The 18350-nt window shown below is 43.7% G+C and overlaps 2 protein-coding genes across 2 annotated transcripts in view; one reads left to right on the top strand and one right to left on the bottom strand.

Moving 5' to 3' along the window:
* The window catches only part of LOC119378288 (vacuolar protein sorting-associated protein 35), a 45853-nt gene extending 41466 nt beyond the window's left edge, over positions 1 to 4387 (top strand). The window contains exons 16-17 of the mRNA XM_037647477.2: positions 387 to 595; positions 4005 to 4387. Of these exons, the coding sequence (XP_037503405.1) occupies positions 387 to 566 (180 nt within the window). The 3' untranslated portion in view covers positions 567 to 595; positions 4005 to 4387. The remainder of the gene's footprint in view (positions 1 to 386; positions 596 to 4004) is intronic.
* Positions 4388 to 14735: 10348 nt separating this feature from the next.
* On the bottom strand, positions 14736 to 16957 carry LOC119378279 (pyruvate dehydrogenase [acetyl-transferring]-phosphatase 2, mitochondrial). The gene is made up of 2 exons (XM_037647468.2): positions 16616 to 16957; positions 14736 to 16362 (listed from the first exon to the last, which is right to left on the bottom strand). Exons 1-2 carry the CDS (start codon positions 16757 to 16759, stop codon positions 15085 to 15087), a joined length of 1422 nt encoding a protein of 473 aa, XP_037503396.1. The 5' UTR covers positions 16760 to 16957; the 3' UTR covers positions 14736 to 15084.
* Positions 16958 to 18350: the final 1393 nt, after the last annotated feature.

Raw genomic sequence — 18350 nt, 5'->3', positions numbered from 1 at the left:
TCGGGGCTAATAAAGCCACATCATCTCATTGTAACACCTTGCTGTTTTCAAAAATGGCTGGAAAGCTCAAAATAATGATGGTTAAGCATAGTTACAGTAACTCCTGCGAAAGCAGAACAACGACACATTTCACAAGGGCTAGCGGCATCGCTATCAATTCTCAGCGTTGCTGGAGCAAGCCTCCATGCGTGTTTCGAGCCTTTCAGATCGAAAAATACTGCTTATAAAATAACTACGTGCTTTTAGGATAAACCACTGCAGCTACAAACGCTACGAAGGGTAAGCTTCCTGTCGCGCCGTAAAAAACTGGGTCGAGAAAAATCAGTTGTCGGTCCCTTGAAGTGATTGTCCCTTTTTGCTAACATGTTCATCTGAATATTTTTCAGATCAAGACTGATACTGTTGGTCAGCTTATCGGTAGAATAAGAGAAGAGCTTCCACAACTTGAAGCAAATGAAGAGACGGACCAAATTAAGAAGCACTTTCAGAACACCCTAGATCATCTACGCACTCGTATGGAGTCCCAAGATTCCGAAGGACCATCCTATGCAGGCCTGTCACTATAAGTGGAATAATGGCAAATACTGATCTTCAGGTGAGCTGCCTGTGATGAAAACTTTTCTATGCTCTTTTTAAGTTGTGAGACATATGTAGCACAACCTTCAAACCCCCTGCCTTCACCTTGGTCACACGTGCATCTTGCATATTGTTGCAAAGTCTTGGGCAACTGTTCCCTGTTCTGGTGACAGCCACCCAAATATTTAACTACCGTATATTGCCGATTATAAGTTGACATTTTTTTTCATAAAATGACCTTCCAAAGTTCGGGGGTCGACCTATAATCGGAGTCGACCTATACGCGGAATCGTAAAGTTGACTTATCTGTGGGGTCCGACGAAAGGTCGTCGTCCTCCGATTTCCTGCTATTCGACGCATCGATAACATCAGCCGCGCAGGCAGCGGAGTCGCGGCAACAGCTATCTCCCACTGCGCGTGTGCCGTTTCCGGAGCCGGACATTTTTGCGATCTGCCACGACGATCGCGAAACTATAGCGAAACCACGCAAGGCGAAACTACGGAGCGCATTTAAAAATCACCGCCGCGCGGCATTAATGCGGACTGCTTGGGAAACACGGTCTCGAAAGCAGCATTTCAAACCTTTGATAGAGGGCGAACGATGCTCTATGAATAAAGAGGAATTTACGTTGCGGTGCGCCCTGCAATTTTGTTTTCGTACAATAGAAACGATTCGTTGACAAACCATCGCCATCTGTGTGGGCTGGCAGCACTTCGCGGGGAACTAAACCACATGACCAGTCACATGCACCCACAAGCATCTTCGCGTCTTTTTGCACTCACGCCTGTTCGCCATTTCTGCATTTCGCTTCGCTTGCAAGCAGGGGTGTGCGCTATTTGCGACGCTGCCAAACGGACGCCAAGATGCCACCGCTACGCTGGCAACAGTACAGCGCTGCTTTCAAGAGGCAAGCGATCCTCTACGCAGAGTCTGAAAGCAACATTGAAGCAGGGCACAAGTTTGATGTGTTGGAAAAGTGCATGAGGGAATGGAGAAAACAAAGGGCGAAGATCTTCGCGTGTGCTGCTACACGCCATCTCTTTCGCGGACCGAAGTCTGGATGATACCCTGCCGTTGAGGAGGCGGTACGAGATTGGGTTCACGACCACCGGCACCTGTTCCGACGGAGAGCAGCAGCAGTGGCTCACACGATGGCAATGACCGTCATTGCGTCCTTCTCTCAAGCGACGACGAGTCGTAAGCAATGTTCCACGGGCAAATAAATGTTTCTTTGCATCACTCCCTCTTCTGAAAAACTTATTGGTGAGCTATGGCAGCAGCATGAGGCTGTGTTCTGAGTCAACTTTTTTTTTCCCCTAGAAGGGGTTGCAAGTTGGGGGGTCGACTTATAATCGGCAATATACGGTAGCGTGCGTGAGTTGCAAACCGGGCGAGGGTAAGCGCATGACCACAAAGCACGATCAGCTGGGCCCGTCGTCTACTAGGCTCTTCCTTCTTGAGGACGTCGCCCCATATTAGCGCACTTCAGAAGAACAGGCAGCGTGAATAGGCGAATAGTTTTGCTCGTATCTTATTTTCTGAAGATGAACGTTGCAGCCAGAAATTGAGGAAATAAGATTTAAAGATACGTCACATGCCCCCACTCATGAGATAAGCAGAAGAATGTGGTTCAGCTGAAATGTGCTGATATGGGGTTATGTCCTTAAGAAGGAACAGCCCGGCAGACGATGGGCGCAGCTGAGCAAGCTTTGTGAGCATGCGCTTACCCTCGCCCTGTTTGCAACTTGGCTCCGTCGTATGGCACTGACACACAGAAAAGTCGCCGCTCGTGCACGCTAGTTAAAGATTTGGGCAACTGTACATTGCTTAGGCTTCTTCTGTTCTTTAGAGCATGCTCAATTCTCTCCATCTTTACGCCTATTGATTAACTTTGAAAGCTCCACCAGCTCTATTTTGTCTGTTGCATTTGAAGCTTTCGTGGCTTGACGTTTCCTAATGAGGTTTTTTTGTCTCTTGGGATAGCTTACCAGTGTCCTGTGACTTCCACTGCACACTTAAATATCTTAAATATCTTCAAGGCTGCGTTCGCCACTAATAATCGATCATAAGTACCAACATATGCAGGACAAACAACATAAACACCTTGAGTTTCCAATTTTGGTGTCATGGGTCCTCTAAAAGCTTCATGCTCTGCTATGTACTGGGTTCACTTAATGCTACCTGATAAAATGATTTCGCTGTAAGAATAGAGCTCTTTTTTTTTTCTCGCTGCTTTTTTTTTAAACATGAAAATGATTTGCATATGTGCATATACATAGAATTAAAGGCTATCATTTATGAGCGTATCTGTACTTTTTCTATTTGCAATGTTTCCCTGCCAGCACACGCACGTTGTGTGTGTGCTTGACAGGGAAGGTGGTTGCATTGGTCTTGAGGATGCAGCATAGGTCGGGACATTGAGATGTTCACAATGTGAACAATGGATGCATGTGTTTCCACACTGGATCCTCTTAGTTGTTTTTGTGCACTTGATTAAAAGCACTGTGCACACTGCTTGGATTAACTGTTGGCATAACTGCCATCACCATGTAACCACTGCATTGTTTTTTTTTTAATGGTGTATCAAAAAGCAGCTGTGCCACCTTGGTAGTGTTTTTATCCTCTGAAGCATGCGCCTTACGAATTATGCATATATGAAGAAAACGGTGGCAGTTTGTTTTTTCGTCCTTTCCATTTATGTCATAATTACTACACTACAGTTAAGGTCTACAAAATAATGTCCCCTATGCCTTCCTTGGCCTCATTGTTGGTTTCATTAGTTTGTGTCTAACAAATAAACAAGCCCTTGATCCATTCCACTTGTTTTGTTCTATCATACTACATGAATTATACATATTCAATTTTCTTGTCTGTAGTGAAGAACGTGATCAGTTGAAATTTCGATGTTTATTGTGAATAGTATGTCGTGCTGCTGTTGCTCTTGAACAGTGTAGGCTAGTTTATGCTAAACATTGCAGTGACATGTCTTACACAATAGCATGCAACAGAATTATATTTCCCATGCCTCTGCCAGCTATTGTTGTTGTGCTCTGTAAAGGTGGGCATTGTGTTAAGAGAAAAAAAGTGGACATGGCTGGGTGACTTAATGCGTAGGTTAGGTAACCGACGGTCAATGAAAACGACAGAATGAATACCAAAGGATGGGAAATAGTTAAGGCCAGCAGAGAGTTAGGTGGGGTGATGAAATTAAGATGTAGGAATAAAATGGAATCAACTCGAGCAAGACAGGGTAAATTGGAGATCATTGGGAGTGGCCTTCGTCCTGCTGTGTACATAGGACAGGCTGCTGTTGCTGGTAACAGTTTATTGTTAACCGTTGATTTCCTTTTTTTTTTTTCATTTCTTCTTGGTATGCTGAAATATATAAACAGCAGCAAATATTTAATTAGTCTTTTGTCTTTTGCAGCACATTTCCTCTGATGTATCATCGCAGCAATCTTCAAGAGGTGGTGCTGAGTTGCTGAGTACCCTACCTCAGGGGCATGTTCTGTGTCTTTTTCATTTTCCCTTAGCCAGAGTTTAGCTCGCAGAAAATTTGTCCTCACTTTAAGTGTGTGAATCGCAAGATTTTTTTTATTATGTGTTTCAAAGTAAGCATACAAATGCATGCACAGTTAGTACTATAAATCATTTCATTATGAGAGTATACTATTTTTTGCTGCAAAGCTTGTTTTTCTGGAGAGGTGAGATGGTGTGGTTTCTTCCCCCGTTTCTACCATGTATTATACTTGTCTGTACAGTCAGATATTTGTGTTGTAATGAATACCAATAAAGTGCGGTTTATTAGTATGGAAATGTCCTGAAATCCTGGTATAAAAGGTATGTATTACTTTTGCCAGAGCATCCCTGCAGTTTTATGTGTAGCCTGATTGGTATTTATCTATTGATGTCATAGTGCTAGTCGGAAAGCTTCATGTGTGCAGTAACATTTTTTTTACCTCTTGAGAGCCTTACATGCAGTGAACCTTTGATACTTGAATCTGGTTGCATGTTTTTGTAGTTTTCACATTTGTTAATATGTATAGTATGCTCTTTGCATCACTTTGCACCATCGCAAGAATTCATGACATACCATGCAAGCAGCATTTTTTACAGTGTAAAGAACAGCGAGGAATCGGGTTTCTCCAGATGTTTTAGCATAGTGCAGCATTTCTGGAGGATGTTTTGTTCAAGTTGCATCTCACATTAAAGTAGGATGGCTCTATGGCAGGTGACACTCCTCTGTGAGCATGTTAATATTCATTGATTCTCACCGGAAATGTTTTCAGAATAAAAGTGCACCACTTGAAAGTAAAATTTGTAAATAGTTCACTATATGCAGCTCTGTGTCTCCACTATGGTCTGTAGCACAGCACAGTGGTACAGTGACATGCTTTCACTTTGGATTTGTACGTTTGCTAGCAGGCATTGTCATGGCTTATCAAAGGTTTTTGAGGTTTCTGTTCTTTTGGGTTGGTGTGTAGTGGTGCTGCTGTCTATAGCAGCATGTCGAGACAAAGAAACCGAGGATGTTGATAAGGGCTTATTGAAAAGCTCAATGGAAATCTGCTTCACTTGCAGGCTCCATACTTGGAAAGTGACGCCATTTATTTTTAGGATAGACTCGTACTGAGTAAACTAGCTGATAGGAGGCTGATAGAGGATGTGATTCAAGAGATGGGATTGGAAGCTGGCGCAATGTGTCGTGGGGCTGTGTTCTGAGAAGACAACTTTTGCTCATATCACCATATCCATGCCTGCCAAGTCTCCCGGATTACCCGGGAGACTCCCGGATTTTGAACGTTTCTCCCGGTTGTGCGGGTCATAGGAAAATCTCCCGGAAATCCAGTTTTGCCCCGCGCGTCCAGTGCTTTGTCTGGCCACATGAGCAAAGTTGTCTGGCCACGTAGTAGAAAGGACGAAAGGATTCTTCTTCTTCTTTTCTTTTAACGATGGTAGAAAGGTTCAACTCAGTTGCATTGCGCATGAAGTAGCTGTGCACTTTGTGCCGCAGGGCTGCCAACGCAAACGTGTCATAGCGCTGCAGCCGCGTCTTGCCCGTGATGCGTACATATTAGTACATAAAAAAAGGTGCGCTCTGTTTTCGCAAAGCTTTGCGTACGGTATTCTAAAACTGCCTAGTAGGCAGTAACCCCCCCCCCCCCCCCCCCCCCCCCCGGTGAGTAAATCTCCCGCATTCCGTTTCTCCAAACTTGTCAGGTATGCATAGTATCACTTTTTAGTGCGCACTGATTGGCTGGTTGAGGAAAGGCTGGCAAGTGGGTGCTTGAGTCACTGGAGACTCAAGATTCTGTGTCACGGAAAGTGACACTGTTGCCGAATGCGATAGTCTCAGAATACGGCCCATGGTGAAAAAGCCATGCTGGTTATCTGAGACAACTTACAGGCTGTGAACTCACTGAATTGCTTGCAGACCAAATTGTGCTGTCAGGTAGTGAGGCGACTGTTGCCAAACTTATTTGAAAGGTCCCTATGAGACAAAATGACGATCAGATGCGTTAGCCCGGCCTTGAAACCATGGTAACGAAAGGAGCATGAGCGCATTTCATGGTCTTCCTTGTCTTCTTTGGCAGAGCACGTTGCTGCAGATGGCAGTGTCATTCACTAAACAGGCTTTCAGTGCATGGTGCTGAGACTGTCTTTCATGGTGCAGTGTTGCACCTGATTACATAAGGCTGCTTGTATTGAAGACCGGCATGAGCAAACTTGTCAGCTGGAGCTTATAAAAAGGTCGTGGTGTCACAAATTTAATCACTGTCTCATATGCTCCACTGAAAGTTTACCTGAAGTCATAATGCACTAATTCATTTTATTCTGTGCATGCCAGATTCGTGTACAACCTGTAGCAAGCTGTTCATTTTAGGGTTCTGAACTTGTGCAGCCAAACATTTTTAGGTCATCAACACGTTTTAAGTATCTTGTAGTTCACCAAACGGTAAGTGTAACACATGATCTTGAAACTGGATAATATTCAAATAAGCATTATAGTAAATTTTCAATTACAGTGAAAACCATCTGAAACATGTTTCATTATACTTTCTAGAATCGCATTGCAGCCCCTAATTTCACTCTCGTATACTGCAGTCCAATACAACTTAAAGGGACACTAAAGGCAAATGTTAAGTAGACGTTTATTGTTGAAATAGCGTTCCAGAAACCTTGTAGCGCTTGTTCCGTGCCAAGGAAATGCTTATTTTGAATGAAAATTGTGTTTTAGTGGTCCGCACAGCGTTAGCTAAATTGCACACCTGAAAAGGCCTCCCGACATAGCATTTGCCTTGCCCAACATTGCCTGCATTTACTTTTGGCAGCAGGCGCTATGATTTCTGCTCTGAAGGGCACATTACACATCATCGCATAGACGTGGTATTTTGTCGAAGTTTCCGTTAGAGCAACTTTCACGAGCGTGCAAGGCACACGCAGCAGTATGTGATAACGAACTGCCAATGAGACGCGACCGCGCAAGCGAAGCACAGCCCTGCGAAAATGGAACTTTTGCACAACCCGCGCCATTCTCCACTGTAACATCAAGTTCTTTTTTCCATGAATCAAACAAACACATAAGCAGCATTTTATTAAGTCTTGCAATGCTCAGAATGTTCCTTTTTTATCATAAGTAGCTTCACTACTAGAGATAATTTGTACTTGGGACTCTTGACATCATCGGGCTCATTCCAAAATGTCCCACTGGTGGCGCTTATACTGTCCTACATTTACTTAATTTCTGTATTACTAGAGCGCTGCTATTGATAATGATGACACTTTAGACAATCTTAACCCTTTATATTCCAGGTGCCACATCTGTGGCAGTTTTGTTTTATTTTCTTTTTTTTTTGCCTCGAAATTTTACTATGAGACCCCCGATTGCTTGCTGCCACAAACGTTGAAGTCCAAGCTTTCACTTCGGCTTGATAGATGGCGTTACAGGTACCGCACGTGAGTGCTTCTTCCATTGCAAACATGGACACCACGTGCGGCCGGCAAAGACAGCGACCTCTTGGCTTGTTCATGCTCGTCTTTGCTTATTACTTGTAATATCTAGTTATAAATGCCTATATTTATTTCCGTGAAGCCTACGGAACGAGCCTAGTTTGTAGTATTTTTGTATCATTGGTTATTGTCAACTGTATGTGCAGTTTAGGCTTGCATACACATTTGTGGCACTCAGGACTACGAGGTCCAGCTTCCAGATAGGCCAAAAATTGTACAGAAGTTTGCAGTGTGTCGTTCTGTTTCTTTTTCATTAATTTACTGCAAAAGAAGTTTTAGAGCACCTCAAAGCCTTAAAAAAAAGGTTTTTCTTTATGGAGGCAACAGTTGACAGACGAGCATATACAAGAAATTCTCTTTCAGTATCCAAGCGGAAGCGAAGATGAAGACTTAAAAGGCTCAGATTGCAAGGGATAGTATGTTTCGCCGGAGAGACTGCCATGCACGGATGGCGAAAGCTCCACAGACAGTGAGGATGAAGAAGTTGACTAAGATCGACTCAGATAAACAAAAAAAAGTATGGCACTGGGTGAAGAAGGATCTCAAGATCGATAGTGGAGAAGAACACATCTTACCTATGCGTTGATACAGAAAAAATCAACTGCTTTAAAAATTTTCATGCCTCTTGAAAGCCCCTGAGAGTTCAATGCATGGTCCCCTATTTTCAACTCCTCATTCCTGACTGCAACAAACGTGGCAGTAATGAAATTCTTATAAAATGTATATGTATTCTTGTAAGTTTTTTTCCAGGTATTATTTTGAACGGAAACTGTCTGAAAATATCATTTTCGGTTGTGGGCACTGCACAGACTGTATGTGAGAAACAAAGGGTTGAGCACTGAAGAAATAGTCCTGCTCTTGTACTCAGCAATGTCCTCCGTCAGCATGGTGACCGACTGTGAAGCTTATGTAGTCAGTCAAAGTGTGTGCTCATTAGTGCAGGCCTGGCTTGTGTGCATCTGCCTTTGAGATAGAAATGCTGTTACCTTATAAAGTTGTACTTGACTATAGAGATCATTGCCACAGAGTGAGCACCATTATAAAGCATCGTTGCATCCATTGGTTTACACAAGTCATGATTATTCACCATGTTGCAACATTGCACACTAACAACAAATGCCAGAGCAAGGTTTCTCCTCACCTCTTTTAAAAACATTGGCTGATAAGATGCCTCATATTTTTAGAGGAACGCTCAAATGTGTTTTTGCATATTAAGAAAAAATTGCTCATCTTTAGACAAGCCACCCATGAACACGTGAGCTAAATATTGCACTGCATGCAGTTGTCAATTTACAGATTTGTGTAAAAAAAGTCACAGTTTTGCTGCAAGTGTCAAACAACGAATGCAATAGCAACAAATTGGAATGTTATATGAAGTAAGGCTAGCAGCTCATTCCTTTAGCAGGTGACGTGGCATAACTCACACAAAATGCAGGCGTAAGGAAGCACGGCCACTGCAGCGAGTGAAGTGTCCTTTATGCTGTCTAATGCGTCAATGCAAACTCGCAATGAGAGCACAACACGTACAAAGGATTGAGCCATCTGCTGATCCCCTCTAAAGATATGGCATGCACACCCATGGGCTACCGTGCCTGGCCAGCTAAATAACGCATTTTCTGCTGCAGCCAGCAGAAAATGCGTCTTAGTGGGTTTATTCATAGTGTCGCCTTTTATAGCTGTATTGATTTTCCTTTGTTTCTTAAAACTAGCTTTTGTAGCTACATATTGCTACAAAAAAGTAACCTAAGATATGAAATATCATTTCGAGTCTCTTATTCGCAAAAATCTTGGAGGCCATACTTTACGTTTTTGTTTAATCCCGGGCAGTGGCGCTGCAAGTAACTTCGCTCACTGTCAAATTTCTTCTATTTTACTTCACATTTTGCGTTACTTTTTGAAGCAACACGTAGCAACTGAGGCTAGTTTTAAGAAACAAAGTTAAACCAATACAGCTATAAAAGGTGACACTAAGAATAAAAACCCAGCATTTACAGCTGCGATTCGAACCCGGGCCTTTTGAGTGGGAAATGGCCATTCTACCCCTGCATCACTTCGGCGAAGCCGCGCGCGACTCTTAAACGACGACACATTGCAGATTACCGATAGCAGCGCCACAAGTGGATTGACCCTGTTTGGGCTTCACTTTTCAAAGCTCGTTCCGAAACTCCCCTGTTCTAGTACACTCTAGTACAGTAGAATTGCGCTAATACAATCTTCTTGGGAACCAGATAATAAGGTGTATCAATCTAAAATTGTATTATTCAAAGCAAGCTTCAAAACGTTAAAAAATAGTTGGACTCCTTGACAAGCTTGATAAAAAAGGTTCATCTAGCATCGAATAAGACTGCTCCGCATGACACATTGTGTGGAGCAGTAGCATCATGGTAGTTTGTCAGTAGCTCTTTTCACTCTTTCCCTGTGGCTATTTCTCCGCACTGCTGTTGCAGAATATGCATGGCTGTCGGCATGCATATTCTGCAACACGTGTTTGTGGGTCATTGGAATGTTATTTAAACCGATATATACAGGAATATAAAAGTAAGAGCTTTATAAGTGCCAGTAAAAGCCTACTTCTGCAGTTGTATATCCGATTTCAGGTAAAAACGCAACCACATTAATTGTATAAAAATGCATTGCTGCTATTGGATGACAGCCGGGAAAATTAAAAATATATTGTCTACAGAACCATGTCAACGAGATTGCGCTGTATTTCTTGTTTGCTCTTCCACTCTTGATTGATGGTTATCTACTTAAAGGGGCCCCGCAATGTTTTTTCGACCGCCTTCTGTAGCATTGGAGTGTGTTTTGTATTGAATACTGAGATCAACACAAAAGGAATTATAAAAGTTGAAGCATGGAAACTGAAGTTTAATTAGTCTTCAAAGTTCACGACCTGAGTAGATGACGAGAGAAAATGTTACCTTTGACATTTCACTCTCCCAGAGACATTACTGGTTGCTTTCAATCACAGTGGGCCTCTTACAGAGATATACTGGAAGTCTTGCCTCATGATGGCTGTTGGACAGTGTGCCTATTGTCATGTTGCAATTGTTTTCAAAATATATTTAAAAATAAATTTTGTAACTCAGGAAGTGCAAAGAATTTTTTTCTATTTTTTGGTGCTCAATAGTGTCGCCTAGCTGGGACTGTGTGAACGTCACTTGCGACTTGGCTGTGTCAAGCCACTGAGAATGCACAGCCACTGGTGTGCATTTCACGTGACCAAACGCCACTTCCAATGCCAAAAATCGCTGTTGTGCATCGTTATAGTCTGAGAAGAATGTGGTTTCTCCATTCAAATAAAATTGTACTACTTTGCTTTGGGCTTTGCTGCCTGCGTCACAAAACTGGTGTATTTGACAGTACCAGAAGTGTTGAATACAACATGCTTAATTTGTGTCACAGGGCCCCTATAATGTTCCGTTTTCTCCTATAGTCAAGTGGTATGTCACATGCCAGAGTAAATGCATGCTTTTTTTCAGATTATAGGTGTGCCTTGGTTGGTCACGTGTCTCATACTGAGCCCACTACGACACTAATTGCTAATGCATATTGTGATCTTTCGAACCAAACATATGCTTGCCAGTGCACTTTAGCTCTTGTCTATGCACCTCACAAGCTAGATACCTTGGCACAAATAGCCTTGTATTGAACTAACCAAAAGTGCTTCAGATGCATAATCTAGATTTGGCTACTATACTGTGGCCAAGCTGGTGTTGCACATAACTAGTTTACACCAAGTAACTCGTGTAGTGTGGCCTGACTGCAGCACATGAGCCCACACTACTATACACACGACAATTGCATGTTGCTACTTCTGTTGCATTCTTTGGGTACAGCGACTGCAACGGGGTACCACCATGTCCTGCAATGAACTACAACGAGCCCTCTCACCAGCTGGCAATTATGTACCGTGATTGAGATTTGTGGATGATGTACCTTCAAGCTTGTGCTGACGTGCATCAGCCTGAGCTAGTGAAGCATTTCCAGAGAGCGCCATGTACACCTGAACTGCAAGTAGCAACTAACACTTAGGAAAAGGAAAACGCAAGAGAAAATGCTTGAGGCAATGAGATGTGGTAACATAGCTTACGGGCGAGGATTCGCTAACCTTTTGGCATCCCCCCTATATAGCATCTAGTGTGCTCATGGGTACAAAATGAGAGAAAGCCACTTGGAGTGTGCAATAACTACCTGCAACTAACTCTACTTATACTTGAAGGCTTGCGAGGCAATCCAGTACAATAGCAAGATTATTCTGTGATTACTTAGTTTACTTCTTCAAGACTTGGGGCTTGTGCTATAAAAATGAGAATGAATAGAAAGAATGGGCATTCTGTCCATTCTTATTTCTGCGATTTTAACCTTGTGCCACATCCTTTGTAAAACTATGTACCAGCTAGCCTGACTCAGTACTCAGTTCAGTGTCAACCTAACTCGTTATCACTACAATTTAAGCAAACTCGCGCTTCGTATGAACACCTTTGCATTATACAGAAGGTTTTGTTCTAGGAAGCCTCTGAGGCATTGCCTAGTTGTGACTCAAGAGTTGTTCCAACCCAGTTACAATGAACAGAAGTCTAGCAAAATAAACTGTCGAACAGTAGTGTCGTAACTAGTCAACATGTAAACCATGATTCACAATGGAAGCCTCTCCTAGTTCAAAAATTTGTAACAGCAGCTGCTCAGCGCACAGGATGGTGCTGAACAAAGTAGGCCATTTCAGCTTACCTTGTTTGCCAGATGACAGAACAAGGTACACACACAAAGATGTGCAGCCAGTTGTGTTTGGTTGTTAAAGACATCACTGACTTAAAACAAGTACAAAAGGGAGGAAAATTCTGTGATAAAGCAACCACCCATCCACCCTCCACGGAAAAGAAACAAACAAAAGCATCATGCCTGATGCTTTTGAGCCAGATACTTGCAGCTCCAAGCTGCAAGTATCTGGCTAGCTTGTGGAATTGTGAGAGTGCAGTTATTTGGTGTACACCAGCTGAGCAGACCTCAAAAAAATTTTCTGGTGAAAAAAAAAAGGTAGTGTTTTGTGTTATTTTTATGTTTCAAGCATTAATTTGACACCTTGTTCACTTCTGGAGAGGATGCTTTTGGGGCAGTTGAAACTTGATAAAGCTATAGAGAACATGGTTTGTTCTAAAGTCGTACATTGTAAGCAGGCTTGACTGAATTAGTTTAAAATATGACTCTGTAATGCCTAGAATACTGTAATTGTCGCTTATGTGTAAATGCAATTTTGAATGCTGCAAGAGAACGTTGTGCAGGCAACAAGCCAGATAAGAATGATAAATGCACATCAGGAGGTATTTTTATTTTTTGAAGCCACCTGCCCCTACACTGAGGGAAACCATTGAGATGGAGCATATTTGTGAAATTGGGTTTAATCAAAAGCCCATACTATGAAAACCATACTGCTGTTCTATGTTTTGTAACTTTCCTTCCCCACCTCTTCATGGCCATAGGACATTCGAACCGAAAGGCAAGGCTGTAGCGATGCAGGCATCCTTGTCCTTTCTAGCAAATACTATAAATTACTACCTAATAGTGCATGCCAGTTAGTGTCAGCTATGCAGAAGGCCGATAACAAATGCAAAAGAGTACACACTTTGTGCCTTAGCAGAACTCTATAACAAAAAAAGCATCTTTCGGTTGGTGAGCTTCACAGAACAAAGACCAATGTGCATGTTGAATCCGCGCTATCCAGTATTTAAAATTATGAACCAACTAGCCCAGGCAACCATTCCACTAAAGCTAAATGTGTGTGGCATATGTTTATACTAATAATGGTAAGATAAAATGTTATTCTGAGTACTGCTGCAACCACGCGTAGGCTCTCATTCACCATCATGTGGTAGCACCAAGTTATCAATGCAGAATACGATACTTAGGCTGAAGACTTATGCCAACACCCTTTGATTTGCAACATTTTCTTCAGATATTGTTTGGCATTTCACTTTTCGCTCATGTAAAACCTTGTGTACAGGGTCCTCGACGTATTTTCAGTGAGCATATGTGTTGTGTTTTATACTCTCCAGCTTTGTGCATAACTTGTGCTATTCTTCCACCATAAATCCATATGAAGTTACCCAACTTCCCACTTTGTTGGCTTTACTTTAAATAATGTGTGTTGCAAAAAGATGTATTTGAAATGTTGATCCCAGTGTACTGCACAAGATACAAATTACAAAATTGCAGAACCACTACAGTGAAGATTGAAGCTAGTGAAGCTGTGACCATGGTGGGTCTGCTATAGTAAATACTGGTATAGTGAATGTATATATTATGATTATCGACTATATTGAAGTGCATAAAGAGACATACACTCAAAACGCCAACGTGCTTCCATGCACATAGGCTCTCTTTCAATTGCCACTCTTGTTCCTCTGAGTGAACAACACGCGTCTCTCCCATAGCGAATCCAAAGGGCGACTGCTCATAACAGAGCTAGCACGATCTCGATTTTATGAGACAAAGGGGCACAACGATTGATGGGATGTGCCACCACAGAGTATTGCGACACTCGTGAAAGAGGCATCAGCGATGGCGAGAGGCACCTGTGCTAAGGCACTTTATACATAAAACGATATATCTGCTGCTGAAAATTATTGTTCTACGCTTCATTTTGTCCATGGACAACAATTCGCCAGAACCTAGCGATATACAGCTTTGCTGTAAAATATCAAGGTACAGTTAAAACATTTTCAAACCTTCAATGAACATGCCTAGTAGTTGGCAGTGTTTAAACAAATGTAACATCATATCATGCAACAGAATTCAATGTCAATGTCAGATTTTGCCATATCATACATACCTTTTGAAGCACAAAGCTGTGTCTGCCTTGTTAGGATTTTGTTAAAAGGTAATGTGAAATAGTAATAAGCCTTGGTGATTATTATATTGGTGCATATAAAGCCACACCTGTGCATCTGTAGCCATCTCATTAGCGATATTTGACATACTATGTTGAATAGCCACAAAGTAGGAGGAATGCACTGACAGTGCTTTCCTGCTTCTTTTCAGCAACATTTCAATATAATGTATTGCCAGTAGTGTGCACTGCTATTGCTTAACTGCAATTTCTTGAGGAGTGGTGCTGGAGTTGGTGAAGAAAGGATGCTGCTCTGCCATAGGACTGTCAACATAATTTATTAAGAACACTAAAGTAATTTACTACATATAGCGGCATCCAGAGTAGTCCTTGTATACCAATCTATTATTTACCCTTTTCAAGTTGTTCCTATGCCTCAACTGGAACTACGCATCCAGTTGCCATAACTCTCACATTATGATGTTTTGCTGTGTGGAACATTCTGTAGACTAGACAAACCTCCTCCTAGCTGCTATATGCCTCAGCAACATGGCAGTGGCAGTTTTTCTTGCTTTTTTTTTCTGCACAATAAATACTTTTAGATAAAATATCACAATGAGAGGGCGAAGCAGATGAAGACAGAACAATAAATACGTGATGTCCAGAGTTGCTAGCCGGCGGGTGAGAGCCGCAGGAAGTCAGAGTCAAAGTAAATTACAACAATAGAGATGTCATCACGGAAGCTGCGCACCACTTCCTGTGGCAGTGCCAGCATGGCTGCTAGCTTGCTGTGCTCAATGCCATATTCAGTGCGTCCAAGTGCATTGCGGATGAGGTGAGTTGCTGCATTAGCATCTGTAGGCTTCTGAGCCAGGCCTTTCTGGCGGGCAGCAAGAATGCGCGCCACCTGTATGAGGCGCATGTTGGGCTGGGGCAAGCGTAGTCGGTCCAATGTTTGCCGACCACTCATGTGCTGGCCGACAAGCTTTACCACACGGTGTGGCTGCAGCTGCTCCCAAAGGCCATCAGAGGCCAGCACCAAGAATTTGTCATGGGGGCCCAGATGGTGGTGGGTCACTTCAGGTGCACCACTTAGGTAAGGAGGTGTATAGTAGTGCGGTGGCAGGGCATGCGGTCCAGCCAGTGGCACCAGAAGCTCGGTCACCTTGCTGACGGGCCACTTGTAGTTGTAGTCTCCCAGAGCCCTTAACGGTGCCAGCTGGCCCAGCAAGCGGTCCTGCCGCACCACTGTGTTGCGTTCTTGATCTGGATGCTCACTCAGCACACGACGAAGCTCTGCTATGTTGTCCGCGTTATGCTCCATACTGAGGGGCTTGGCACGCCAGCTGGAGTCTTCAGTGAGGCTTCCCAGTACTGCCCTGCAGTCACCTGCTGAGGCCACATGCAAATGCAGTCCATCTACATGCACAACACAGGCGCAGGCTCCCATTAGAGCATACCGCAAAGAGTCTTGCCACTTTTTCTCAGTTACTTCACGTGAAATGTCAGCATCCAGTTGCAAGAAAGCTTGATGCAGGGCATCTTGCATTGAAAATGGCCTTCCCACACTTGAAAGCAGTTTATGTGCAAAGGCATGTAGGCTGTCAAAGTGCGCTTGATTTTGCTCATCTGTTAGAGAGTCTATACAGTGCATAACTTGAACAAGATGTGTCCTGTTATTTTGTTCTATATATTCCTTAAGTAGAGAGTGGGGAAGAATAGACAGTGCTATGTAGTCAAACAGGCGTTGGCTCACAAGTTGTGCAAAACCCGGTCCGCCGTGTCCATCAAACACGCCGAATAAATGTCCCGTAGTGAGCAGGCAGCGAGCAATAACAAGGCGATCCTCCATGGGGCTGTTGGAGGCAAGCTGATTTGTATCGAAGGACCGCAGAGACCGCGCTTGTACTTCCCTTGACGTTTCATTGCATCGGAGGATCTTTGATACCTGCAGGAATAAGCAGTTCCTGGTGAGTCCCTTTCAATTTCTGTGACCATTACAAAACTTCAGCGTGCGAAGCATACCACAACCACAACATGAAAAACCACAACTACTCTACTTGGCGGAGCGCGTTCCTGGCACAGGTTCTGTCTTTTGACTGTAACCACAACAGTACGGGGGGAAAGATCTCCCCGTTAATTAATGAAAAGAAGGTTATTTGATGCGGACACTGGGCAGCAGTATGTTACAAAGACATTACCTCCGGAGGCCCTAGTCTCGGCGCTCCAAAGAGGTCGCTCCGTGAGCGTGACTGCTGCTTGGGAATAGTCAGGCAAAAAGCAGGTGCAATTTTTCGAAGCCTTGGAAGCGCTAGATGCCGAAGTCCAGTCAAGGTCGTTGCCATCGCTTTCTCCAAATCATTTGTATTTTGCTTAATCTCAGACGCGTGCCCCTTCAAAAGTAGTCTAAGTACTTATGTCAAAATATTTCGCCATTTTCTTGAACATAGTGGCTTTGACATTAACCAGTCAGACATTCGGCGCACGGCAGTCGGTTAACGCAATGACTCCAACCACTATCATGTGCGTCGCCATTAATGTGGCCAGATGCCATAATCTGCCGTACCTCCGTGAACACAAAACTCCTAAAAGACCTACAAGTAGCTGCGCCATGCTATGTAGCCTGTGCGTGTTAGTACTTATAACCACTAAACTAGCAATGTGCAATAGTCTTGTCGTATTTCGAGTGGTTTACAGGGCTAGACTTACTCAAATTTTAATTTTTCTTTAGGTTGAAAGTCGACCAGGCCGATCCGTGAGAGGCAACGTTGGCGAGAGGCAAGTTGCGCGGAAAGTTTGAAGTTATGGAAGATGTAAACATTTGGAGAGATTATTGGGCAACATGAGTGAAGACAAAGTATCGGCTCAGCACGTGATCGTATTGCCACGTGAGCTGTGCAGTTGGTCACCGCAGGCGCGCTATCTGTGTCATTTGTTGCATCCGTTCCTTTCGTTGCACGCGTAGAACTATGCGCGCAATGTGTCCAAGTTCAGCGATATTACTGCTTTCTTTTTGTGTATCACTTGACGTACTGATAAGATACGTCACACATGGTCTACGCCTTGTTTTAAAAGAGCGCGCAGCACCGAGGTGCAGTATTCTTTACGCCTACCAACAGCCGCGCCTGTCGACGTTACCGCCGAGGAATTCGGGCACATGTTCGATCAATAAAGTGGTTGCCTCCCAGACTGTTTTCGGGTTCCTACCGCAATAGTCACAAGACTACGTGACATCTGGTGGAGGTGCGGACGTCCTATGCCCAAGTCGCGCCGTCGAAGCCGGAGCACCAGCCCCCTTCGTGCGCTTCCAATCGACGTTGCTACTAGCCAACGAGCAAGCCGCCGATTGCAGAATTTACCTCCGGAATTCGGCCCTCTTTCAATCAAGATGACAACGAACAAGGCAGAAGCTAGCATCACCGACTCAGCTACGACACCGATAGTCCTCCAGCAGCCAAGAGAGCCTCCAACGGCTCACCATGGGAAGACGTCCTTGCCGTTTTCGCTAGGAAACGATTCCAAAAGGCTCTGTTTCAAAAGATGCCAGGAAGATAGCGATGCTTCACGGTTTTCAAACCACACCCTGGCTGAGTCCTCCAACGCAAAAAAGACGTGCCGAAGCTTGTCGTCGTCCCGCTTGTTGATAGCTACCCTTTCGAACTTGTCTAGCCATTCTTGGGCGTACGTCTGAAGACAAGAAAGTGCGCTTCTTGATGCGAGGCGTAAAAGAAAACCTTTTTGCTGGGCCTTTACGGAACACCCCCACTACCGGTGAAGACTTCATAAGGGAAGCCAGCCACATAGAAAAATCGCTGCAAATGCGTGCAAGGCATTATATGACAGGCTATCGACAGCCACGATGGACAGTAGCGCCAGAACTACCATCCCGCGCGATGAAAGTCTCAGGGATGTTATTAGAGCCGTAATCCGAGAAGA

The sequence above is a fragment of the Rhipicephalus sanguineus genome, chromosome 1 (assembly GCF_013339695.2).
Source record: "Rhipicephalus sanguineus isolate Rsan-2018 chromosome 1, BIME_Rsan_1.4, whole genome shotgun sequence".
NCBI classification, from domain to species: Eukaryota; Metazoa; Arthropoda; class Arachnida; order Ixodida; family Ixodidae; genus Rhipicephalus; species Rhipicephalus sanguineus.
This window is presented reverse-complemented; position numbering and strand designations above follow the sequence as displayed.